Raw genomic sequence first — 27,805 nt, 5'->3', positions numbered from 1 at the left:
GGAAGGCCATGGTTCAATCCCGGGTCCGGTTATCTAAATAATGTGATAAGCGAGTCCGGAGTCGTGATAAACAATGTCAGCCCATTCTGGTAAAGGTTCAACCATCCGGTCCGCTCAAGTTTACGAGGCAGAGTCAAATGACTAAAATCGAACAAATTCGCCACCCGGGACCATCCTCCGACCGTCCGGCGTCCGGCGTCCGCCGTTTCCGGATTTACGAATCAGTAATCGCCTTTGCCGTCAGAGCCAACCAGATACAGTTTTTGCAAAACCAGCAGTTAAACCTGTTGAGTCAATTCAATTCTCTCTTTCCGTGAAAGTTCAAAACAGAAAGGGCGGCCATTAATAAGACTAAATGAGCTCATTTAAGGCAACTACCTACCTAAAGCCGCTCTCTAGTTTTTGCTTACTTCCAGAGACTACAACTTCTTTGAGTTTCAGACACTTAGGGATTCCGTTTGTATCTCGTCAGAGAAACCCCTCTTTCTCGATCTCTCAGTCTCGCTTGTTTTCAAGTAAGTTGTTCCAACCTCATTCTCTGTTCTGAATTGCAGATGATGAACATTGGAGATTAAAATGGATAGAAATGGAACCGATTGGATGAGTTTGTAGCTCCGTAATTCATTCTCCTTTTAGGAATTGTTTTTTTTTTTTTGCTTTCTTTATCTCGAGAAAATGATGTTTGCTTCCTCGCTGATGATTTGCATTTTTAAAAATTCACTTCTATACTGTACTACGTTGGTTACATTTTGTTAATTGTAGATGAAAGTAAGAATGGATTTTGATGCATCCATGGATGTTTAATTATCGTTTTCTTTTGCAGCCTTTCATACCTGTTAGACTGTGACTAACTTTACAGCAGTTAAACTGAAATTGTGGTAATATAAATATAGTGGAAGCTCATTTAATAGGAAGTAACAGATAGAACCTGTTTTTGTTTGTCAGTGATCAAATTAGTTAAACTGAACCAAGATGCTACTTTGTTATTACCTGAAAAAGAGAACTGAAGTCCTGATCTTATTATTACATTGTTTTATTGTGAAAAGGTTGGATGATGTCGTGATGATATCTCATACTTCATTACATTATCCAGTAATGAAATAATTTTATTAAATGCATCTACATTTTCTGCTCTACATCCACATGTACAGTACCATCATCTTGTACATTCATGGAGGTGATCAAAGCAGCTATTAGGCAGGGATCTGCAGCACGTGAAAGTATAGCTGTTAGAGCAGAGCAGAAGAGTTACAGCTACATTCAACTCACCTCTTCTGCTTGCAAAATATCGAATCTATTACGCAATGCGAGCTCTAAAACTGTAAGTCAAAAATCATCATTTCTTTTAAATGCATATGGATGAAATGCTTATCACGTTTTGCAGGTTTCAGTTGTAATACCATGTGCACCTTTTTGCTATTCTTCATTTCTATGTTTTTCTCTTATTTCCCCCCCCCTTAATATTATGCTTCTTGGTCACTCAGACATGCCATGGGAGTAATAATAAAATATCTCCAATATCAGCAGAAGGGGTTAATCGAATAGAAGATCTTGGTGGAGCACGGGTAGGAATTGTGGCTAAACCTTCAGCTGAATTCGTTGCTGGGATGCTTGGGACCTGGCTTAGTGGAGGAGTTGCAGTTCCACTTGCACTCAGCTACCCAGAAGCTGAACTCTTCCATGTGATGAAAGACTCGGTTTGTCCTGCAACATTTTCCCTTTCTTGTTCATTGGTTTCATTATAGTAAAACCAGATATCTGGATGTAATAGGTTTCCCTATTTTTTCTTTCACATTCTTTTCTTGATTTTTGTGAAGGCTTCTTATCGTCAGAATTCAGTAAATGCTGCCATCGTTTTTCTAAAGTTGAGATTTTCATATTCAAGCAAAGTGTCAATACAGGGTTTTGACTACAATTGAAAATTTGACTAAAACTTTTAGATTGCATTAGAAATTCAATGAGAAGGATTTCTTACCCTCCACCCCTCAAAAATGGTAGTTCTATTTCCATTTCTTCTCTATGTTTCCTACTTCTCTAATCTCTATCCTTCTTATTTGTTCTCTACTTTTCCATATCTTTCCTGTTTCTTCTCTGTTGATCTTTATCTTAATCTTAATTATCTTATCTAGAACTTAATTTTACATTTTTTTTTTGTTTTCTTTAAGAACTTCTAAGTCCACCTACTTTGAAGCTGGAATGGGGCCCCCAAATTCCACAAATCTCATTGAAATTTAAAACCATGTACCCAATGGTTATTATGTATATTGAATAATATTACTTTAAACATGTTAGTATTACTTATCTCATAAAATCCAAACTTTGGTTCCCATGTTTTACTCAATCTGTTCAGGTTTCATATGTTTCTGATCAGAATATGATTTCATACATTCTTTCTAAGCATTCATATGATTGCTGATTCTGTGGATCATTTTCCCACCTTTTCAATAGTATTTTCCTCAATACAGAGATTGTAGCAGATTAGGCATGTTATTATTAAGATAAGATGATCAAATTAGCTTGTAGTATAATCTTACAAAGCTAAATTGGAACTATTTCTTATGAAGATTTCATTTGAAAACTACACAGGCTTGAAAGTCATTCCACTTCCAAGTTCTAGTAAATGTTGTTATCGTAATTGAGTGCTGTTAGTCTTCTCACAGGATGATGTACACAAGCCTTAGATCACTTTTGTTTACAGGACGTTTCCATGCTTCTGAGTACTGAAGATTATCAAGAGCTTATGGAGAATGTTGCTTCTAAATGTGCTGCTCAGTTTTCTCTTATTCCACCAGTTCCCAGTGGTTATTCCATTGAAGAAACAGAGGAGAAAGATCTGTTGAAGGAAATTGAAAACTCAAAAATTGTAGAAGGTGTCTACCTTGCGAGGGTTCATAACTTTACAACTTATAGGATTGTAAAACAAAGTTCAGTGATAATAATATTTATGGTGTAGGAGAGAATCCGGCATTGATTGTTTACACTAGTGGTACGACTGGTAAACCAAAAGGTGTTGTTCACACACACAAAAGCATCGCAGCACAGGTACTAATCTAATTACAAAGTACATCATCATTCTTGACCTACTGAATGCAGTAATTTTGTTGTAGTGTAAAATCACCATTATCTAAGTGTTATGCCAACTATATGGGTTAGCTATATGAATCACTTTTCACCATTCCATTCTGTTTAATGCCATATCCATTGCTAAATTATGAACACATAGTCTAAAATTAGTGTCTCTATTATTATTATTATTTTGAATGGTAACAGTAAAACAATTTAATTGCTTTGAATAAAATTACATATACTGATTAAGTGCATTGTGCCTATTTTGGGTCGTTTACCTCAGATAACCCTCTCGAGTACACATTTCCTCCATTTGGTATGGTACCCCAAATAGTTTTCAAGGCGTCTAGGCGATTCTGGGTGGGTGACACTGGGGCACCTAGTTGCCTAGTCACCTAGGCGGCCTAGGTGATAAAATTTCTATAATATAAAAAAACTGACTTTTGGTTAGTTTCCTAGTTTTATATATTATTCAGCATGTATGTTAATTGAAAAAATAGCAATTCTCTTTATTAAGAACATTAAATTTCCTCTAAAAATGTGGCAAATTATCACATCTAAAAGATAAAAATATTTTACATATATTAATTTCATTATTTTCGAAAATAATACTACTATAATAAGTATTTAATAGAGCAAATTCATATTAATTAGCAGCCAAAGAAGGTTATTAACTTTATATGATAAATATTCAAGATAGAAAGTAAAATAGAAAGAAAAAACAAGGATGGAGTTTCTGTTTTATTTAATTGGAGATAGAGAATAGAAAAAAGAACTTTATTATTCTATTCTTTCTTTTCTTTCTTTCTTTTTCTCTCCTTAAAACCCTTTGATCTTTTAAATTTCAATAGTAAAACATTAAAACAAAGTATAATTGATATATATAGCATATGATAAAATGTATCAACACATACATTAATAAGATACAGCAATATAAATGATATTATAAAAGGCACCTGCCTTGTCATTTTTGTTGCCTAGGCAGGTGCTTAGTCGCCTAGAAGGGCGTCTTGTTGCTAAAAGTCAAGGCGTTTGGGCAAGTCGCCTAGGCGACACCTTGACAACTATGGCAAAACCTTTAATTTCTTTTAACCCCAGATTTTGGCAAAGCATCTGCTAAGGAGTTATCCAATTATGGAGTCCATTTGTATTGTGTTACTATTTCCAATGACAATTTTACAGTTTCCCTTATCATGTATGTGCCCACTTTGTTGTTCCTGATGCATGAAAAAAAAAGTGAAAAAAACCCAATGAACAATTGTCTTGGATCTACAGGCATGCTTTCAGGAGATAGAAAGCCTCTGAAAGGATTTAAGCATCACCTTTAATTGGGTGAGAAGGACTGCAAATAGGATGTGGATACTCTAGCAAAACAGGGGGTTTATAGACAACAATTGTTTTGGGCAGTAATGTAACTCTTTTTGTTATATCACACTTGTGTAGTCTTTCTTGTACTATTGGGCGGTTGAAGTTCCAACCTGTTATACTAAACTTTAATGAGAAATTAATAAATTTTCTTTGCTCATTAAAAAAGAGGGAATCAATGAACAATTTCAATTGTCTTTTCTCTTTCATAGAAGGCCTTTTCTAACTTCTAAGGACTTCTATTCTTCAAGAAAATCCTAGAGTAGCTATTAATACAAATAACAGAAATTCTGTATATCCGTTTCTGTAGTCATTCTACTCTATGTATAGGGGAATACAAAGAGTTGACAGACTAAGAAATTTGATACTTATTAGCTATGTCCATCATAGTTAGCTGTCTGGGTGTTACGAAGCATATTTTTCTTTTTCCAAGAAAGTTTCTTATTTGCTGCTGCTGATTATACATATAACACTGCAGATGTGTATTTACATTACTTTTTGTAGTTGGTTGTTTTTACATGTGCACTTTGACAAAATTATTGTTTCACATATTTGCAACAATTTACTGCATGTGATATCTCAGAATTAGCATACAAGGTGGTATTGCCAATACACTTTCTCAGAAACTACAATTTCTGATTCTCCTCTTGCTGTCTCAATTCCTTCAAATACCATTTGGTTTTGTTAGTAATCTTTTGGCTGCAATTTTGGGTCAAACTGCAGGTTCAGATGTTGACAGAAGCCTGGGGATATACCTCTGCTGACCAGTTTCTGCATTGTCTGCCCTTACACCATATCCATTGAGCATAATGCATTTTTTGAATAAAGAACCAGTTCATTTTGTTTTGCGTATTTTGGTATTCTTATTGCAGACTTTTCATTTATATTTGTCATGTTTGCTATACACTTGAAGGCATAAATATGAAATTTGGATACTTAACCTTTACTTACATGTTCATGGTCTTTTCAATGCTCTACTTGCGCCTCTTTACGCTGGTGCTGTGGTAAATTCTAACCCTTCTTTTTAGTTTCACCAAATTAATGGCGTTGAATTACTACTGTCTGCTACAAGAGCTCTTCCCAACAACTAATATTAATCTTGTTTGACCTTTCTAGTTTCAGTTATAATATGTTTGTTGGTGTCTTTGAAGGTTGAATTCATGCCAAAATTTAGTGTTAGGGGAATCTGGCAAAGATGGCGTGAATCATATCCAAAGGACGGAGTTAAGGTTGATGATGCTATTACTGTGTTCACAGGAGTAAGTGAAGTACTTTACTTTAGAGCTATCATCATCCTTGTCATTCAGAATGGTGAAAATAATGATCATCTGAGTCTTTTGTTTGCAATGACTGTGATATATATAAGCTTTTTATTTCTATTATTTCTTTTATTTACTAATCTTTTACAATCTGCATATGGTTTCCCACATTCTTTTAGCCAAAGTGGCAAATATTATTTGTAGTATTTAAGTCTTACATGTTCTATTACTTAACTTACTGAGCCTGTGCTCCTTGATAATGACTGAATTTTTAGGTAGCTTTAGATAAAGTGTGCTTTAATAGTGGCTTTACAAATTGAGGACCATCTTTACATTAGGGACTATTTGATTACAGCTGAAATTTCTGAACTGAAAGACTTATTGCTTTGTCTTTTAGTGGATAAAATAACTAAATTATAGTAGTCTACCCAACTTCAGCTTCAGCCATTAAGGAGCCACAACCTCCTTAAAAACTTGTTCATTTAGAGGCAAAGCAATAAGCTTTTCAGTAAAGCCACTACAGATGTTATCAAAATGTCCCCTTAATCTCCCTAGAGTCAAAGATTCTTTAAGCACTTATCATTGTTTTCCTGCTGTTGGGGTTGAATATTTAGAATGTAATCAATTTCTTGCTTTCCATAAAAAAATAGAAAGTTTCTAATTTCGTACAACAATGTAAATGATTTCAATTGAGCCTTTTGTGTGGTTAGTCTTTCTACTTGTTCCAATAAATGCTTGGAACTAAATAGAATATTGATATACAGGTTCCAACAATGTATACTCGATTGTTACAAGGCTATGAAGCAATGGATCCAAAATTTCAGTCTCAGTTGGCCTCAGCGGCAAGACAGTTACGCCTAATGGTAATTAGAGTGAATTCCCTCCTTGCTCTTTTATGTCCTGGTTGGATACTTGGATGGATTTTCCATGTTTCTGTTCATTTTTGGTACCATGTAGAAAACCACTTCCATTTTAGAAGTCCTTCATTTATTGCATTTCTGTGCAAGAACAACTGAAGCCGATGACTTGATAGACAACAATATTTTCTGTGCACTAAAATCTTGAAAAGAGAAGTGTATAACTACTTGCTTGGGAATAAAAGGCTGTTTGTAGGAAGGAAACCTTGAAATCTGAAACTTGTTTACTAGGAAACCACAGTGGAAGCTTTTAAACAACAAAGGAAAATAGAAAATTATAAAGAAAATCCAAAGTATCTAATGAATAGGCTAGCTACAGGTGGATGTGTTTTGTAAGATCAAATTGAATCCCGAAAGGTAGATTTTTTTTGGTAACCCTAAAATAAGGTGCTATGTGCTAGACCTTTGCCAAGGCAATTGGCTTGTGAGATGGCATTCAGTTTGTAGGCTGTCCTGCATCAATTACAACTTCTTTGAAGAATTTGACCCTGTTAGCTTGTCAGCTGCACATATCTTCTTTGAAGTTCAGTAAGTTTTCCATCTTCTCTTGGTGTCATTGTAGTCCCTCTTTGGAGACTCTCTGTGGGACCTATTAGCATTTGTTCCTGTCAGTCAACTTCCTTCAACTTCTTAGAAATGGAACTCTGTCAAAGAATTCTTGGAGTATCACACAATAAAGGTTCTAGACAAAGTTCTTGATTTAATTGGCTTTAAAGAGGTAGAAAAAGGGAGAAGACCCTTGTCTGGTGGTATGACTTTTCCCGTGAATGTCTTGGTTTTGTACATTGTACATCTTGGCAGTGTAGCCGGCCAGAGATAGGTGGAAGAGGAGAGAAGAGAAGAGAAGAGAAAAGAGAGAGTTTGCAATGCAACAGTACTGGCGGCGCCAATGTTTATTTAATATATATAGGGCGACAGAAATAACAAGGGAAAAGACCCTTGTGCCCCTGAGTACAATAACAGACATAACAGAAATAAAAAATGAAATAAAAAAAACACTTTAATTAGACAAACAGGCCCTAACAACTGCAACTAAGTTATTCTAACATTATTCCAACACTCCCCCTCAAGTTGGAGCATAGATGTCAATCATGCCCAACTTGTCACACAAATCTTTGTGCCGCACATGATGAAGACCTTTGGTGAAGATATCTGCAAGTTGCTCTTTCGAGTTGACATATGGTGTGCACACTTCTCCACTTTCAAGTTTCTCTCTGATAAAATGTTTGTCCACTTCAATGTGTTTCGTCCTATCATGCAGAACTGGATTAGCAGCAATATTGATGGCTGCTTTATTGTCACAGTAGAGTGAAGTAGGATTGTTTACTGCAAAACCCAGTTCACCTAATAGATTTCTTATCCACATGATTTCTACAACCCCATGAGCCATCGCTCTATATTCTGCTTCAGCACTGGATCTAGCCACCACACTTTGTTTTTTGCTTCTCAATGTGACAAGGTTTCTTCCTACAAAGGCACAATAACCACTGGTGGACTTTCGTTCATTGACTACTCCTGCCCAATCTGCATCAGTATATACTTCCACTTTTAAGTGACTGTGTTTCTGGAACAACAAACCAGCCCCAGGAAACTTCTTGAGATATCTCAAGATCCTCTCTGCAGCTTCAAAGTGAGTTGTCATCGAGCTGTGCATGAATTGACTAAGGACACCCACTGCATAGGCAATATCAGGCCTAGTCATAGACAAATACAGAAGTCTCCCCACAAGTCTTTGGAACATCTTTACATCTTTCAAAAACTCTCCCTGACTGTTTCCCAGATGGTGATTAGGTTCAATAAGTGAATCAGATGGTTTTACCCCCAACTTGCCTATATCTTCTAGTAGATCTAGTACATACTTCCGTTGGGAAATAAAGATGCCCTTGTGAGAGTGGGCAACTTCAATTCCAAGGAAGTATCGTAAGGAGCCTAGATCCTTCACCTCAAATTTAGTGGCTAAGAATTTTTTTAGTCTCTGGATTTCAGCCTCCCAATCTCCTGTGATCACTATGTCATCCACATACACAATAAGAGCTGCAATTTTACCTTCACCTCTTTTTACAAACAATGTATGATCTGATTGGCATTGTTTGAATCCCATTTGTTGGACTGCTACATGGAACTTACTAAACCAAGCCCGAGGTGATTGTTTCAATCCATATAAGGACTTTTTCAACCTGCACACCTTTTGTTCACTGCCTCTGGCACAGAACCCTGGGGGTTGGGTCATGTACACCTCCTCTTCCAAGTCACCATTCAAGAAGGCATTCTTGATGTCCAATTGGTGAAGATCCCAGTCAAGATTTGCTGCCAAGGAAAGGAGAATCCGGATGGAGTTCATCTTCGCTACAGGGGCAAAAGTCTCTGCATAGTCCACTCCATATACCTGTGTGAAGCCTCTTGCTACCAGTCTAGCCTTGTACCTTTCAATAGTTCCATCAACTTTGTGTTTCACTGTGAACACCCACTTGCACCCCACTGGTTCCTTCCCCTCAGGAAGATCTACCAACTCCCACGTACCATTTTTATGTAAGGCATCAATTTCTTCCTGCATTGCATCTGTCCATTCAAGTTTTGACAAAGCTTCTGCCACGGTCTTAGGGATGGGAACACTGTCCACAGAGGAGAGGAAGGCACGGTACAAGGGTGAAACATGCTCATAAGACACAAAGTTAGAGATAGGATGATTAGTGGTACAAGATCTAACACCCTTTCTCTTAGCAATAGGAATATTAAGATCATTGGGGACATGTGAATCAACATTTAAAGGAGCAATGGGAGCAAGTGTACCTGGCTGATGAGACGGATTTGCCTCGGGTGAATCCGATGATGTTGGTTGCATAGTGTCTGGCTCCACGGCTCTTGAACTCTGCTGGCTCTTATGATGACGATGGAAAAACCGGAACGGAGGAGGATCGGGTAAAGGAGGTAGTTGAATCTGAGTCGTCGCCTGTTTCTCCTCAACCCTACTCTCCCCTTGAGGAGAAACCGAGAAGAACGGTTGACTCTCAAAGAATGAGACATCAATGGAAACATAGTACTTACGGGCAATGGGTTCATAGCAACGATTCCCCTTTTGAGATGAGGGGTAACCAAGAAAAACACAAGGAATAGCCCGAGGGTCAAGTTTACCACAAGTAGGTGATAGGTTGTGGACAAAACAACGACACCCAAAGACACGCATCGGAATGGTGGACAGCGGGGCTGTAGGGAACAGGAGCTGATGTGGGGCCTTATACTCTAGTAGCCGAGAGGGCATGCGATTGATGATATATGTTGCACACAATACTGCATCCATCCAGAACTGTTTCGGCACATTCATATGAATCAGCAAGCCACGAGCAACTTCGAGTAGATGACGATTTTTTCGTTCAGCCACACCATATTGTTGGGGTGTCCTGGCACAAGAGCTTCGCTGAAGTGACCCACTCGAAGCAAAGAACTTCGTGAGATCACTATGGAAATATTCCTTTGCATTGTCCGACTGGAAAATATGAATTTCCGTTTGGAACTGAGTGAACACCATGCGTTGGAAATCTTTCACAATTTGTGGCACTTCATCTCGAGATCGCATAGGATAAACCCAAGTGTATCGAGAATAATCATCAATCAACGTAACAAAATACTTATAGCCAGCCGCAGTAGGTAGAGTAACAGGGCCCCAAACATCAGAATAAACAATATGAAATGGAAATTCAGATCTTTTATTTCTTAAAGGTAAAGAGCTTCTACAATGCTTATTCAACTGACAAGTTTGACACTGTAATTGACTCACTGACAAGGACTCAAAAATCTTTGGGAACATAACTTTTAACGACTCAAAAGAAAGATGACCTAAACGACTATGCCATAAATAGATCTGACTCTCACTCGCCGAACTTGTGGACTCAGTCGCCACTAGACCAGCATTATTCTCCAACACGTAGAGACCATCCACCATGCTTCCTCTACCAATCGTCTTCCCCGAGGTCAAATCCTGAAACACACATGAAGACGGAAAAAAGGTGACTGAGCAGTTCAAAGAGTGAGTAATACTACTAATGGACAACAAATTAATAGGTAATTTCGGAACATGCAGGACATTTGATAGAGTAAGGCCAAGTGGGAGAGATATGGTGCCTCGGCCAGCTATGGTAGAAAAGGAACCATCAGCCAATCTTACCTTATCTCTCCCAGAGAGAAGGTTATATGTCTGGAACAAATTTGACTTACCGGTCATGTGATTTGAGGCTTCGGAGTCAATAATCCAAGGTGAATCAGTAGTATGAGATGACACATGGAAGGCTGTGGCATTACCTGATGTAGATGCAAATGAGGTAGAAGGAGTAGGCCCAGAATCCACCTGGCGGAGAGTCCTACCATATAATTCCAAATGTTCACGAAAGGAATTGATAATATCTTCCTTAGGGTCAGAACCGGGATGTCTCTCCTGAGTTACGGAAGGACTAGTCTCTGTCGATGCCAGGTTAGCTGAGTTATACCTTCTTTGATTCTGCTGGCCTGGTTTCTTGCCCTGATCCGGTGCTGACTTCTTACCCAAATCCTGTGCCCATTTAGGTTTTCCATGGAGATCCCAGCATGTATCTTTAGTGTGTCGTGTCTTCTGGCAGTGAGTGCACCAAAGCTTGCTTTTATCTTCTGTTTTTTTCTGAGTGTCACCCCTTTTAAAACCACCTCCGACATTTGTATCTGAATTTCCCCGGACCGCTAGGGCAACTGACTCCCCTTCTACACCATTCATCACACTTCTTCTGCTTTCTTCTGACTGCACCAAGGCATACACCTCCTGGACTGATGGCAAGTCTTTACTACCCAAGATCTGTACACTGATGGACTCATATGACTGATTCAGCCCTAGAAGAAAGACAAACACACGTTGCTGTGATACAAGTGACTTATAGGCTTTTGCATCTTCATCACACTTCCAATTCACATTTTGATAGTGATCAAGTTCTTTCCATATTGATGTCAAATCAGAATAGTACATCGAGAGACTCCTCTCCCCCTGCTTGCAAGTAGAAGATTCTGCTTGTAGTTGATATATCTTGGCATAGTGTCTCTGTTCTGAATAAGTGGACTTCGCTTGTTCCCATATCTCACAAGCAGTTTCAGCCCACATAAAGGTCTTCCTTACTTGTGGCAGCATTGAAACCAAGAGCCAAGACATCACCATACTGTTCTCTTGGTCCCACCTATCATGCTCAGCACTTCCATACTTCGGTTCCTTTACTCTCCCATTGATGTATCCTATTCGCCCCCTAGCAGTGATGTAGAGTTTTATCCCCCTAGACCACTCAAGGTAATTCAGACCATCAAAGGGAATGACAGCCATGGGAAAGCTCATATCCATTCCCCCACTCACTCCATTGTGGCTCCCTGAGATTTCTGAAGTAGCAGAATTCTCAGTCGACATGATCAAGCAGTTACTCAGTCCCACATACCGGATTTAGGACCCCTCCTTACTCCACAAAGCAATGCTCCACTCAGTTCACACCCACACACTAGGGTTTACCAACCAGATTGTGCACAAACCGTACCAAATTCTGGACAAAACTGAGGTAATAATCGGCAGTTTCAGACCTGCCTATCAGAATTTTAGAATGGCTAACAGCCACTAATCAGCAGGAGAGATCCTTCTTGCTTATAGTCAACTCAAACCATTGAGAAGACAGGTCAGCATTGACCTAAAGTTATCTTAACACATCAACAGGATCACACCATCCAAGACAACTAGGGTTACACAGGTTCGATAGCATTCAATCGCCCCAGATTCATAGGGTTTTCACTCGGCCCATGATCAAGGAGAGTAAAGAGGAGAAAAATAGAGGAAGAACTGTACCAGTCGTAGCTATTCTGTAGTCCAGAATCAGATTTCCTTTTTGCTAGCCTGTTCCACTAATCAGTAGGGTTGATCGATCTTCTCTTGACAGTAGGGTTGATCGGTCTGCTCTCTTTTAATCAGTATTCCTGCTCTGATACCATCTTGGCAGTGTAGCCGGCCAGAGATAGGTGGAAGAGGAGAGAAGAGAAGAGAAGAGAAGAGAAAAGAGAGAGTTTGCAATGCAACAGTACTGGCGGCGCCAGTGTTTATTTAATATATATAGGGCGTCAGAAATAACAAGGGAAAAGACCCTTGTGCCCCTGAGTACAATAACAGACATAAAAGAAATAAAAAACGAAATAAAAAAACACTTTAATTAGACAAACAGGCCCTAACAACTGCAACTAAGTTATTCTAACATTATTCCAACAGTACAGATGATGCCATTGAGGAACAAGATACAGTTGTGTTCTTTTTACTTAAATATGCTTCATTTCATAATAATAGTCAGCTTTAGGATGCAAGTCATAATCTTGAGGCTGCAGTTCTTACTATGGTGTCATTTTGATTCAAATGACCAAAAATTGTTGGCAAAATGCCAACCTTATATGACCAATAAAAAATATCAATAATACATGCTTTCAAAATCTAATCTCTTTGTGCTGTGTATAATATCCAGTTCAGCACTTGTCCCTTTCTCTAGCGTTCTTTAATCACCTGCAGAGCAATCTGATGAGAAGTTTCAATTCTCAACACAGAAGTTACACAACTTGCTTACTTTTTGTTTGAGTCAATTCAAGATGTTCTTAAATTACAAGGTGACAAGGTCTTCCATATTTATGCTTTACCTAATTCCATTTCTTGTCTGCATGAACAACTCACTGCCATCTTTATTTCATCTTTGAGACTATCTACTGGAAGGTCTAACATGCAGACAGAATTTTGTAATATCCATACAAAGGATAGTCATCACATATTAAAAAAAAAAAGAAATACATAGCCAGAGAAACACAGAGGAAAGATGTGTTGACAGCATGGAATGGTTGAGAAATCTCATAAAATGAAGATCAAGGAATTATAGGCAGATAGAGTTATGGAATCATGGGTGGGTGTCACTCTAGGAGGATAGGATAGGGATGGCTATCAGTTGGATTTAGTAGAGGTTAGGAAAACCTGTAGCCCAAGCATCTGAGCTTAAACTCCAAACCCTAGCTATGGAGCCATTCTGGGCAAGGCAAGATGTAATCATACAACACAGGTTCGGGAGATAAGTAATAAAGAAACTTCAAAAAAAGGAAAAAGAAGAAAGCTGAAGATATCTTTGTACACGTGATGTAGAGTAGGGTTGAATGGAAAACTTTTTGGAGATAAAAATTTAATGTCTGGACTAAGAGTGGAATTGAGTGAGTGGTACACAACATGAACTTGAACGAATATAGGGAAAATAAAAATATTAAAAAGGATTGTATGTTAACATAGAAAAGTGAGAACCAAGAAAGCTTTTTTTTTTCTTTTTTGATAACAGAAGAGAGAAGATAATTCTGAAGAAACAAAAATCATTATCATCATCTAATCCTTGTCCCAACTATATAGGCTCGGCTACATGAATCCTGTTTCACCTTTCCATTCTGTTCAGTGTCATATCTGTTGTTGAATTATGGGTGCTTAAATAGTTTCTTATTAGTTATTACTTCCACCCAAGTTCTTTTTGGTCTGCCCCTAGCTCTTTGATGTAATCTGTACCATATGCCACAGAGGGGCATTCTTGTCTTTCCCTCTTATTTTATTATGTTTTGGTCACCCTACTATTTAATCAAAAGCTGGCGCCGCCAGCAGTGACTTTTTGGCTCTCATGCTTTTCTCCTCCTCCTCCTCCTCCTCCTCCTCCTCCTCTTCTTCTTCTTCTTCTTCTTCTTCTTCTTCTTCTTCTTCTTCCTTGCTGAAAACATGGTATCAGAGCAGGTCAGTGCTCTGTAAATCTCCTCTCTGCATTGGTTGAAGGATTGCTCTGTTCTTTCTGGATTGAGAATGAAGGAAACAAACTCGTTCTGGACCTGAAAACTGTTCATCTGCTTTTCTCTCATCTGTTCTGGACTGAAACTAAACTGAAGTGATTCCAGAAATTGTTGATGATTGGTTGATTCTTCCTAAGAGGTCGGCTGTTCTTTTTTGTTGTTTTCTTTCTGTCTTGGACTGGTAAACCCAGAATTCTCTCAGACTGAACAGGGAGACCTTTTTTTCTTGAACACTTTTTTTTTTTGGTTCTTGGTGTAGATACCAAGAACAGGTTAAGGTTTGCCCTAACCGAATGATATAGTGTGGGTTTAACCCCTTTGTGGGTCGGATGATCCAGAAACCAAGTTTCTTGTGAGAAATTTTGTAGGTCAATGAGTGACCTGATTTGGCTGACTGGTACAGTAGTAGTTCACTGATGCTTGTGGCTAATATTAGCCTTGGGGGATCTGTTACACCTGTGAGTGCTCAGGTGACCGGCATAGCAGCAGAATACTGATGGTTGTGGCTTAATATTAGCCTCGGAGACCTATTTGACATGTCAAAGTGTGTTTCTACATGAACTGGAATTGTGTTCTGATTGTTAATCACTTAGAGTGAGGGCTGTGAATTTCTTTTTTGTGGGTGTGTATCGGCTGAAATCATGAATATTGAAGATTCTGCAACTTCAAGAACCACCATGAATCAAGGTGGAATGAGTAGTGATCATGACCATGAATTTCCCAATGACTATTACCCCTTTGGATGGTAGGAATTACCTGACATGGTCGAAGGAGATGCGGCTGTATATCACAGCCAGGGGTAAGGTAGGATATATTAATGGGAAAATAAAGGAATCTAGGGCTGGTACTGTTGAATATGATAAGTGGGACCAAGAGAATTGCATGATTATATTCTGGCTTTTGACATCCATGTTACCCTCCGCCAAACAGAATTTTATGTGGGCCAAGACAACAAAAGAAATATGGGACCAAGCACAAGCAACTTATTTAGAGGAGAGGCGCTATGCTAAATTTACCAGTTACAAGCAGAATCTTCAACATGTAAGCAGGGAGAAAAGAGCTTGTCGACCTATTATTCTGCTCTCACTTTAGCTTGGGAACAACTAGACTATTGTCAAAACATTGATTGGGAAAGTGAAAAGGATGCTAAAGCATATAAAAAGCTAGTTTCACAGCAAAGGGTGTTTGTTTTCCTTCTGGATTTGAATCCTGTGTATGAACCTATTTGTCTTCAGATTTTGGGCAGCAAGGATCTTCCGTCTGTCCAAGAGGTTTATGCACTTGTTCAGTCTGAAGAGAGTAGGAAGTCTGCCATGAATCCTTCTAAGTGGGAGACTACTGTTCTTGCTGTGAGGGGTAACAGTGGGGCACCAAGAAAAGGGGAAAATCAGAAAAAGACGGATGATAAAGACAAACTGTGGTGTACTCATTGCCAAAAATCTAGGCACACCCATGAAACTGTTGGGAATTGAATGGGAAACCAAAATGGGCACAGGAACTAGGTAAGAAATCAGCACAAGAACCGAGCAAGAAGCCATACCAAAAGAAGTTTACTTCAACAAACTTAGCATCTCATGAGCATCAGAGTACTTCTCAGGATTGCTTCCCTTGTTCTGACCCAAAGGAAGATATTATCAATTCCTTTCGTGACCACTTAGAGCAATATGTAGGGCTCTCCGCAATGTTGATTCTGGACCCACACCTTCTACTTCTTTTGCCTCCTCTTTAGGTAATTCTGCCTCACCTTTCCATGTGTCTATTGATAACCCAGAATCCCCATGGATTATTGATTCCAGTGCATCTAACCACATGACTAGTAAGTCAACCTTGTTCCAAACATATTCTCTTCTCTCTGGCAGAGATAAAGTGAGGTTAGTAGATGGATCATTTTCCTCCATTATTGGTCAAGGATCTATATCTTTGCCTTTTGGCCTCTCCTTATCTAATGTTCTACATGTTCTAAAGTTACCCATTAATTTGCTATCCATTAGTAGTATTACTCATGCCTTGAATTGCTTAGTAACCTTTCTTCCACATTCTTGTGTTTTCTAGGATTTGGCCACCGAGAGGATGATTAGTAGAGGGAGCATGGTGGATGGTCTCTATGTGTTGGAGAACAAAGTTGGTCCCATAGTTTTAGAGTCTTTGAGTCCGTCAAGTAAGAGTTAGGTTATTTTGTGGCACCACCGTTTGGGCCATATGTCTTTTGAGTCTTTGAAGTATTTGCTTTTAGATTTATTTAAGTCTTTGTCTGTTAGTGATTTTTAGTGTCAAGTGTGTCAACTGAGTAAACATTATAGAACCTCATTCCCTTTACGTAATAAAATATAAGAATTTCCTTTTTACATTGTGTATTCGGATGTGTGGGAACCTGTTAATATTCCAATTGAGAATGGTTACAAATATTTTATTTCCTTTATTGATGTCTTCTCCCGCTACACTTAGGTTTATCCTATGCATTCACGGGAGGAAGTTCCTAAAATTGTGAAGACTTTCAACATATGGTTTACACCCAATTTCAATCTGAGATCCAAATCTTTCAAATAGATAATGCCAAGGAATACTTCCATGGAGACCTCACAGATTTCTTTGCCTCTTGTAGAGAGAAAAAATCGACATCTCCTTGAAGTTGCTCGGGGATTAATGTTACAGATGAATGTCCCAAAAAGATTTTGGGTGGATTCTGTCCTAACTACTGCCCATGTCATCAATAGAACACCATCTTGGGTATTGGAATATAGGTCCCCTCATCAACTCCTCTTCCCTAAAGCTCTACTGTTTCTTATACCTATGTGTGTCTTTGGATGTAAGTGTTTTGTTCATGATTTCTCTCCTACTCGTGGTAAGCTTGATCCTAAATCTATTGTGTATATTTTTCTTGGTTATCACCTTGTTTAGAAAGGCTATCATTGTTTTGACCTTGTGTCTAAAAAATACTTTGTCTCTATGGATGTCTCTTTCTTTGAAGATGTCCTCTATTTTCTTGTTTCTCCTCGAGGGGAAAGTATAGTTGAGGAGAAATAGAGTCGGACTCAAGTTTTGTGGCTTCATTCATGATCCTCCTCCATTTCGTGTCTTTCGGAGATTGTGCTACAAAAATCAAGGCTGACAGAGTTCAGTTGCCATAGAACCACTAGAAACTATGCCACCAATGCCATCAGAACCTCAGGGGTTGGATCCTTCACCTCACCTAGGTACTATTATTCCAGTTGATATTCCTGAACCTATTGATATTGACACTTCAAGTTGTGATCCTCCTCCATTTCGTGTCTTTCGGAGATTGCGCTAAAAAAATCAAGGCTGACAGAGTTCAATTGCCACAGAACCACCGGAAGCTATGCCACCAATGCCATCAGAACCTCAGGGGTTGGATCCTTCACCTCACCCAGGTACTATTGTTCCAGTTGATATTCCTGAACCTATTGATATTGACACTTCAAGTTGTGATCCGGACCTCCCTATTGCAAAAAGGAAGGGTGTCAGATCATGCACCACACAGTCACACACCACCCCATGTCTCACTTCTTGTCCTATGAGAATGTCTCATCTTCTTTTTGTGCTTTTCTATCTACCATTGATAGTGCTCCCCTTCCTAAGAGTGTTGCGGAGGCCTTACTTGTTCTTGAGTGGACAGATGCAATGAAAGAAGAGATCAATGCTCTTCACAAGAATGACACGTGGGAGCTGGTAGATCTTCCTAAGGGAAAGGAGCCTGTAGGGTGCAAATGGGTGTTCTCTATAAAACATAAGGCAGATGGGCCTGTGGAAAGGTACAAGGCTCGACTAGCTACAAAAGGCTTCACACAGGTGCATGGAGTTGATTATGCCGAGACTTTTGATCTAGTTGCAAAAATGAACCCTATTCGGGTTCTTCTATCTTTAGCTACAAATCTTGATTGGGAGCTTCATCAACTTGACATAAAGAATGCCTTCCTGAATGGTGATTTGTAAGAAGAAGCATATATGACTCAACCCCCTGGTTTTTTTCTAAGGGAAGTGAACAAAAAGTTTGCAAATTGAAGAAATCTTTGTATGGTCTAAAGCAGTCTCTGAGAGCTTGGTTTAGCAGGTTTCACCAGGCAGTTCAATAGATCGGTTTTAAGCTGTGCCAATCCGATCACACACTTTTTGTAAAGAGGAAACAAGAAAAAAAACAGCCTTGATTGTCTATATAGATGATATTGTCATCACTGGAGACTGGGTCTCAGAGATTTAGAGATTAAAGAAATTCCTCGCTACACAGTTTGAAGTTAAGGATCTGGGGCAATTGCGCTACTTCCTTGGTATTGAAGTTGCTCGCTCTCAACAAGGCATCTTCATTTCCCAAAGGAAGTACACCCTAGATCTCCTAAAGGATACAGGGAAGTTAGGAGCTAAACCTGTTGACACACCTATGGATGTAAATCATAAACTTGGGGATTGCAGACTTGCAATAGTGAGCTCTTGAAAGATCCAAGGCAGTACCAAAGACTTGTGGGCAGGCTTCTCTACCTATCCATGACCAGGCCCAACATTACATATGCTGTGGGTGTCCTCAGTCAGTTCATGCATGCACCCAAGGAGGCATACCTAGAGGTAGTAGACAGAGTTCTTAGGTACTTGAAGAAATTCCTAGGGACAGGTTTACTCTTTTAGAAACATGGGCACATGAGTGAACTAGGATTTCCTTTTGATGATCCTATGTCACTCTACTGTGACAACAAATCTGCCATTAACATTGCAGCCAACCCAGTTCTCCATGATAGAACAGAGCATATTGAGATTGACAAGCATTTCATCAGAGAGAAAATTGAAAAGGGGCAAGTGTGCACTCCCTACATTAGCTCTGATGAATGGCTTGCAGATGTTTTTACTAACGGATTATGCTCATTGTCGCATTATGATCTTTGTGACAAGTTGGGGATGATTGACATCTATGTCCCAACTTGAGGGGGAGTGATGTAATTTGTACTATATGCCGCAAAGAAGCATTATTGTCTTTTCCTCTTTTTTTATTATGTTTTGGTCACCCTACCATTTAATCAAAAGTTGGCACCGCCAACAGTGACTTTTTGGCTCTCATACCTTTTTCCTCTTTTTCTTCTTCTTCTTCCTTGCTGAAAACACTCTTCTAGCCCCTTCAACTTGTAACATATCACTTTTTCTAACCGGTGCCGTAGATGGTCTTCTATGCACGTGACTAAACCATCTCAATTATTCTGAAGAAACAAAACAATTCTATTAATCATCCATGTTCATACGTGATCCAGAAGACCATTTAAATATTAAACATAAAATTGCTTCCAAATTAGTGTTTTATGGATATGTACATAGGCATTGGAATAAGATTCATGTCTAGGAACCTGTTTCAACAAGACAAAGAAGAAAGTAAAAAGAAAAAGGACTTGGGGAGTTTATACTATTAAAATAGTTCATGTATTTTGAACTCTAACATAGTACATCTATAGAAAATAAAGTTAAATGCATCTGTGACATTGGTAATGCTCTATAGGAAAAAAATAACATTCATTATGTACAGTAGCTATAATGTCAAATAAGCAAGCAGAAAAAGGAAAATATTACATAGAAGTGTCCTTCCAGCATCTGTGGAGTTGTGATATCTGACATGTCTGAAAGGGACGCTTCATCCATTTAGGAGAGAGTGTCCATGCAACGGTAATGCCAAAGCAACATAAACCTCACGGTCCAAGTATAACCCTCTGATCTGACTGAAGTCACTGAACCAAATATGGACCAAATGCACAAAAACCAAATACTCCTACCTGTAAACAAGAAGAAAAGGAAAAATAGGACTAAAAAGTCACTCAAGATACAAGGTGGACCTCCAATCATCATGTCCTATCAGAACTGAAAAGCTAGCACAGAACCTCCTTGATGCCTTACGTGGCTGTTTGGGGTTCCTATCCATATGTTATAAATATTGAACTAGGTTTATTGGTCTTCAGTTTTCTGTGAACTAGTAAAATTTATTTACTATCTATTTCTATACTTCATTTTGATATTTTAAATTTGACACTGATTGGGTAGTTTTAGTTTTGCAGATGTGTGGCTCCTCAGCACTTCCTTATCCTATTATGCAACAGTGGGAAAGTATAACAAGTCATCGCCTTTTGGAACGTTATGGCATGACTGAGGTAAGTGAAAACTGTGAAATTGTTTTATCTGGTTTAAAGTTCATTATCTCCTTTCAGACTGCTTGTGTAGTTAACATGGTGTAGGTGTTCATTTGGTTAATATTCTTGCAATGTCCTCTAAACAATTGGTTTTCTTGTAGTTTGTTATGGCACTTTCTAATCCCTTACGAGGCATGCGGAAGGGTGGCACAGTTGGCAAACCACTTCCAGGTGTAGAGGTTAGCAAGGCTTTTTCAGAGTTTCTACTTTCCTTTTACTGTCTAACTGGAATCAAGGAAAGAGTCCATGGAGAAAGAAATCAGTTTTCTCCCAATTCCTCATGCAATGGAAATTTCACAAATTTTGGGTGCTTTGGTTTTTAGTATTTTCGAGTCTTTGCAATCTTTTAGTTTTTTTTGGTGTAAATAGAGATTTTATTTTTTTATAAATGTACTGCTATTAGTAAAAGTAAAAATTACTATTTATAGTAACTTTTGGACTAATTCATTATGATAATTCCCATAATTATTATTTTTAGTTACTTGAATATTAGACTTTATAATTGATTTAATGTAATAAAAAAATTATTCTGAGGTTACCTGTGGCTGTGGGTAGTGTGTTATCTTCTCTCTTTCTTCTAGATGTGCAGCCTGAATCTTTTTTGTCATAATTAAGATCCTAACCATTTGGGGCTGTCTAGAAGAATAATGTTCTGGTATCATTAGCTTTATGTATATTTTATCTACTAAAAAGTGCTTCATGTGTATCCTAGAAAGGCCATTGGCCAACGTTGGTCCCAGCTATCTGGGGTCTTGGGAGGGGTAGACTGGATACGGACCTAACCTTTGGCATTGTTTTGCACAAAGCATTCCACTATCATCAGTTTTATGCATATCTCACTGAATCATATTTTGATACATGCATCTTGCATTAAATAAAATGCCAAAATTCAAGCGACTCTTGTTTATGGTAACCATTGATGAGAAATGAGAATGGTACATTTACTTTTTTTCTTGCCACTGATGTGCAGCATGTGGAAAATTAGTGCCTATATTTCTGAATCTTTTCTTTTGATGTACGATAGGTCAAAATCCTTGCAGAAGATGGAAACAGAAATGGTATAACGGAGGTAGGTGAGCTTTGCATTAGAAGTCCTTCATTGTTCAAGGAATACTGGAAACAACCTAAGGTACTTTCTAGACCTTCCAGTATTTTATCAAGTACTTCAATTGTTTTGTAATTTAATGACTACACCTTTTTCCTGCTACTTTTGGGACCATATTCAAGACAATATGGATGAGCTTTACAATCCTGATATCTATTGTTCGAAAATGGTTCTTATGTCATAAAAATCTTAAGTTTGCCTATTAATAAGGTTTTCTCTGATTGCGTAAACATCTATAAAAAATAAAAGAACTTTGGTCTTTTCAGTGCTTTTCTGATATTCTTTTTCTGGTCTTTATAGTGCTGCTTCCTAACCAGGGGCATCCTGTAAATTCCCTGGTTGGTTATAACATCTAACATAAAAGATAGTGGGGGCTCACAGTGTGTTCCATGACAGGGGTGTTTATCCTCTCTTCTCTTCTTCTCTTCCTCTCTTCCTCTCTACCTCTCTACTGCGCTCTTCTTGTTCAATAATTTCTGATTTTTTTGTTTTTTTATATTTCATTGCTGTTACAAGTCAAGGAATATAAAGGTACATCCATGTAAGATTTGAAGGTTCTATATATATATATATAATATTAATTGAAGTGAAATGTAGGTTACTCAGAACCATACATCAGGAAAAGCTATAACAATGAACAAATAAGTTAAAAAATAATTTCTAGAACCTATCAAGACTTGTCCTGAGATATTTGTTTTCCTCCTGAAATTTTCTGAACAGGAACAGTGGGTGGAACATTCTATGCCTAAAGTTGCGCAACTATGTCTTCTGTCTTTTATGTTAATCATTTGGTGGTTGTTCATTTTGACTTATACATGTGATAATCCATGTAGGTAACAAAGGAATCATTTGTTGATGGTGGATTCTTCAAGACTGGAGACACTGTTAAGGTGGATGAAGATGGATACTACATTATTTTGGGACGTAAGAAAACTCTTATTGCCATAGAAGTTGATACTCTTTTTCTGCTTTTTCTTAGAAGATAAGCCCTTCTGAACCTCTGGCTGTGGAGAATTATAATTATCTTCTACGAGATTTAAATATATTTACCAAACTTGGATTTTCTAGAACTTGTAACCTATTACTTTTTACATAATGACCTGGGTTTTGGTACAAAGTACAGGTGAACATAGGTAGGCTGATAGATCAGAATTCTAGTTTTTCAGGAGAGTGATCTCCTTCCTAGAGGTCTCTCCCTGCAACTAAGCATCTTTTACTTTGGATGAGGAAGATTCAATCAAGCCTCTTCATTACTTTAGTTATTCATCCAGGAAGATAAATGAAAGGGGTTGCACATGCCAATGGCTCCCTCTTTCTTCCCATCTACTGAGTTTCTCCTAGTCCTTCCTCTACCTGAATCATATATAGAATGCCAACTATCTCCAACTTTGGTTGCGTTTGCCATCTCATGACATAATCTAATCTATAAGAAGTCTTCTGAAGCAACTGATGAGTTCCTACCACTTGTTCTCCTTCATTCTGTCTGGCATGCTAGACTGGTGGGCATTTGAGCAAGTGCTTTTAAATGTTAAAGAGGTCTCTGATAGTTGTCTCTAGTGCCACCAGATATAGGAGGACCTTCCTCCCTGATTCTTTTAACATTTGGCCCATCATTTGCTGGTATTTTGTATGCTAGTCAAAACCAACTCACACACACACACACAGATATACAAACATGTGAATACAAGAAAACATGAAATATGGGAAATATGCTCAGCTAGGTATAACAACTCTATTTACATGGTGGGAAATAATTAATTTGCATCAATGCACCACAGGATTTAAAAAATTTGAACTGAGATTCAGTTTATGTCAATGTGGTGAGGCAATGATTAGTCATTTTGGTTTTCCTAAGTGATGCAGTGACTAATTGACCATAAAAAATGAGTATTTTATGAATTTAGGATAATGATGCAATCTCATGTTTAAGTTAATAAAGACTGCAAATATCTGGTAAGAGATATGATATAGAACACTGAGTGAAACATTTCCATTTTGCACGTAGAAGAGGCTTGGATAGGATGGAAGAGTTTTTTTGCTTTTCAAAGAGAGAGTGCAACCTTGACTATTTGATTTAATGTGTTGCCCTTGTTGATGGCAGCTCGCCAGCTCCATACAACTCCATACCGATATGTTACCAATTGGTAGAAGGCCTAAAAGAACTCTTCCCCTCTACTATTGCTCTTTTGTTCTTGGTCTTATTTCTACCAGTTCCTACAATCTGCTCTTGTCAAATCATGAGTTGTAGGTGTAGGTGCTAAACTAACAACCACATGATCAAAGATCAGAAAGGTTATAAGGTTATTTGACTGAATTTCCTTATGGGTATTCACCATATTATTTCTCATGCATAGTAAATTAGTAATATTGAAGAGAGTGCTTAGTTGGTCTGACATAAGGGGCCATTTGATAACAACTGAAGTGGTCGAATGCTTTGCCTTTTAGTGAATGAGTTATTTAGGAGGTTGCAAACTCCTTAAGGCTGAAGCTGAAGTTGGGATGATTAGCATAACCTTAAATATTTTATTATTTAATTAGTTTTCCATTAAAGGATGAAAAAGTAATTCAATCAGTTATTCAGTTGGCCATTTCAGCCCCAAAGACCTGCACTGAAAATGGAGAGTTTGTTATTTAGCATGGAACAAGTAGTTTAACTGTATCTTTGGCTTCTATTCACTTACCATGTGCTGCCTCAATGAGCATTGCTTCTCAATGAATTAGGGTACTACAGATCCAGTATGTACCAAGATTAATTGTGCAAGGGAAGAGTAGATTTGTATGCATTTTTTTTTCTTGGGTGATTTTCTTAAACCTTCAGAAATTTTGGCAGGTACAAGTGCTGATATCTTGAAAGTTGGTGGATACAAGCTTTCTGCATTAGATATTGAAGCAGTGCTTCTAGAGGTACTGCTTTCCATTTGAGCTCTTCATTTCCTGCTACCTGTATAACTAATGAGCAATGTAAGGATATTGCATTGTCCATCATGGGCCTTTAAAACCAAAAGAATATGTGTAAACAGGGTCACCTGTGTAAAATACATGGGATTCTATGGCGTTGTCCTCTTGTAATTTAGAGGTTCCATGAGGACTTGGCTGGTAATGCCAACATTTCTCTAAATTAAACCTTTCTTTGGTGGGTGTGGGAAGGAAACTAATGGTTATAACTGAGCTGTCCATTGTGTATAGCATCCAGCAGTTTCAGAGTGTTGTGTGCTGGGCTTACCAGACAAAGACTATGGTGAAGCTGTATGTGCTATAATTGTGCCAGAGGCAGCTGCAAAGAGAAGAGGAGAGGAAGACTGTAAGCCAGCCATAAGCTTGGGTGAACTTCGTACTTGGGCCAAAGAGAAACTTGCACCATACAAGGTATTATCATGTGTCTTAATGTATTATCTCTCAAAAGTGGCACCCAATGGTCCAAAATTTTATTAATAAAAAAAAATAAAAAAAGTGGCACCCAGTGATTGTATAAATATGAACTGAAAGAGTGACCTGGATCTAGAGGTACTCACGGTCCATGAGCACATTTTTGAAACTGAGCTGGTACCTTCAGTTTTTGTTTAGTGTCAAAACCAAAACCGAACCAAATTGCCGATTAACCAGTTGACCAGTTTGGTTTTCCAGTTTTTTATATTTATAATATATTATAAATATATAATATAAATCAGTGTTTTAAAAACTGAATGTAATGCATAATTACATTCTACATGTAATATATATGTATTATTTAATGTCTAATTTATATTTTTATTTGTAAAAAAATGCTAAAAATTGTGATTTGAGGCCAAACATTTTTTAGCAAAAATAGCAGCGCAAGGTGCCTTCGGCACATGCAGATCGAAAAGTTACCCAAAATTGAGATTAAAGATCACCCTAATCAGACAACCAAGTGCGAAGTTATGGACTCCTGGAGTTTGTACACACATAGTGTGTAATCCATTACCAGGTCTCAGTTTTTTTATTTGTCATGAGCACCCCAACCTGGATCTTCAATTACCAAGTGAAACTCATTTTACCTTTTCAAATAAAAAAAAGACTTTTGTCATGTTCCCTGTTTTCACAAACTTTCACTATTCATCTGAAATTTTGAAAGATCTCGACTGAAGGGTGAATGCCAAAGTTAGATTTTCAATATGGTGTTCCTTATTCTGTGCCTGTTTTGATTCCTTTCAACTTTTGAGTTCCAAAGACTGTCTTCCCTTTTGCTTTCTTCATCATCTTCAATTTCGGTTTTCAGTATTCAAGTAGTAGTCCATTTCTCCTTTAAGGATTGATTACTATTACTGTTTTATTTTATTTTATTTTTTTAAATAATTGACTTTTTTTTAACATGGCACTGAACAGAGCAGAATGGTGGAACAAGATTCATGTAGCCAGCCCCATATAGTTGGGCAAGACTTAGTTGAGTTGAAATAATTGATTTTTTAATTGGCCATTGTTTGGTATAATGGTAAAACCTTGGACTGATAAGCATAAGAACACTGGGTTGGCCAAGCAGGGGATGAATAGGGAGGCTATTTTTTGGGCTAATTTTTAATCTTCTTTCATTGTAATTTACTGATGAGGAGATAAGACTCTTTATCTCCCCCTTATTGTACCTAAAGCTTCATAAATCTTAATAAAGTTTCTGTTATTGATAAAAAATAAATAAATAAATAAATAAGAACACAGGTTTGGGGTATGAGAATGACCACTTTGTGCATAGAAACATGGACTTCTGTAAATGGATAATGTGTCTATGTTGGACACACTCGGTCTTACACTCCACTGATTCTTGGGGACATTTGGAAGTTACATTTCCTTTTTTACCTCCCAGCTTCTCTGACATAAATGAACAGCCAATATACAAGATGGATGCCATTTTTCATATCAGAGGTTACTTGGTAACATAAAACATTTTAGACCTCTTTTTGCAGGTTGCAGCAGATATATAATGCTAGAATTCAAAAAATATAAACTATCTTAATAGTATATTACTTTTCAATGTGCCCATGAATCCATGTTTTTTCTAGTAGACCCATGTCCATTCCATGCAACACTGGCCAAATGCTAGGTTTGTATCCAGTCTACCCCTCCCAAGACCCCAAATAGCTGAGACCAACACTGGATAATGGTCTTTTTTTTTCTTTTAAATAATTGACTTTTTTGTATATCTCAACCTTGGTCTTAACTCACTTGTGTTTTCCACAAGAAAAAATTGAGCATTCATTTGAACTTGGGATCTCAATTCAATTGGTTTTATTATATTACTAGAAACTAATGACTGCACCTTTTCTCCATTTCCAGATACCAACAAGATTGTTCTTGTGGGACTCACTTCCTCGAAATGCCATGGGGAAGGTGAGTGGTCTCTTTTTCCTTCTATTCTTCATTTCTTCTTGACAATGCTCCAGTGCATCCCATGCAAAAACCTAAAATAAAATAAAGAGGAAAAAGGAAGTTGCCGTTGAGCATGTATATTTACCATTCAGTATTTTATTTCAGGTGAATAAGAAAGAACTGAAAAAATTGCTGGAGTGCTGACAAATAAACATTCGAGCCTTGTTCCCGTCTCGGCTCGAATCCCCCTCTTGAACTTCCAATCCTCCCGGGGGCTTCTCCTTTCCTATGCCAATAATACATATTGATGCTCAAAATGATTCAATTGAGATAAATTTTCTTGCAATTTCGCAGAAACAAACTCGTATAAATTTGGGCAGACATTCGAAATAGAAGTTGGGAAGTTGTGTGTTTATCGCTTTATTTCTACCACATTGTTTCCATCCAAATGAGATATCAATGGAATATGTTCTAAATTGTCTTTGCATCGAAAAAGGTGGTTTAAAATTATTCAGTTTTTAATTAGTTATCCTGGAATAGGAGACCTATAATATAATCAGATCATGGTTTCCAATCCAAACATGGGTAGGGGAAAATCGCTTCAATATCCAATATTCTGATAACATGTGCAGGCAGCAGGCATGGGTAGCGACCCTATTACAGAATCAAGGACTGTAATCCATGGTTTTGAAAACCAGACCGGACTGGATGGTCGGATTGGTTGACCCGTAAACTGGTCATGGCTCCAGATCCAGTTTTGGACTA

The 27,805-nt window shown here is 37.9% G+C and overlaps 1 protein-coding gene across 1 annotated transcript; it reads left to right on the top strand.

The window, feature by feature from the left end:
* Window positions 1-27,535, top strand: AAE13 (AMP-dependent synthetase and ligase family protein). Its single transcript, XM_088970256.1, has 17 exons — window positions 1-515; window positions 1,152-1,321; window positions 1,485-1,697; window positions 2,699-2,870; window positions 2,954-3,042; window positions 5,155-5,226; window positions 5,385-5,435; window positions 5,583-5,690; window positions 6,455-6,553; window positions 20,485-20,577; window positions 20,718-20,795; window positions 21,641-21,745; window positions 22,555-22,645; window positions 24,552-24,625; window positions 24,908-25,087; window positions 27,008-27,061; window positions 27,206-27,535. Exons 1-17 carry the CDS (start codon window positions 356-358, stop codon window positions 27,242-27,244), a joined length of 1,848 nt encoding a protein of 615 aa, XP_088826382.1. The 5' UTR covers window positions 1-355; the 3' UTR covers window positions 27,245-27,535.
* Window positions 27,536-27,805: the final 270 nt, after the last annotated feature.

This window comes from Nelumbo lutea, chromosome 2, assembly GCF_056320005.1.
Source record: "Nelumbo lutea isolate HS-2025 chromosome 2, American lotus-T2T, whole genome shotgun sequence".
Taxonomy (NCBI): Eukaryota; Viridiplantae; Streptophyta; class Magnoliopsida; order Proteales; family Nelumbonaceae; genus Nelumbo; species Nelumbo lutea.
The sequence above is the reverse complement of the archived record's forward strand: the minus strand, read 5'-3'. Positions and strand labels throughout refer to the sequence as shown.

Bases quoted from the DNA above. Each gene is read 5' to 3' on its own strand.
- AAE13 (XM_088970256.1), top strand. From the start codon at position 356: ATGAGCTCATTTAAGGCAACTACCTACCTAAAGCCGCTCTCTAGTTTT. The intron at 1,698-2,698 runs GTTTGTCCTGCA...TTTTGTTTACAG, and splicing joins TCCATGTGATGAAAGACTCG to GACGTTTCCATGCTTCTGAG. The intron at 25,088-27,007 runs GTATTATCATGT...CTCCATTTCCAG, and splicing joins AGAAACTTGCACCATACAAG to ATACCAACAAGATTGTTCTT.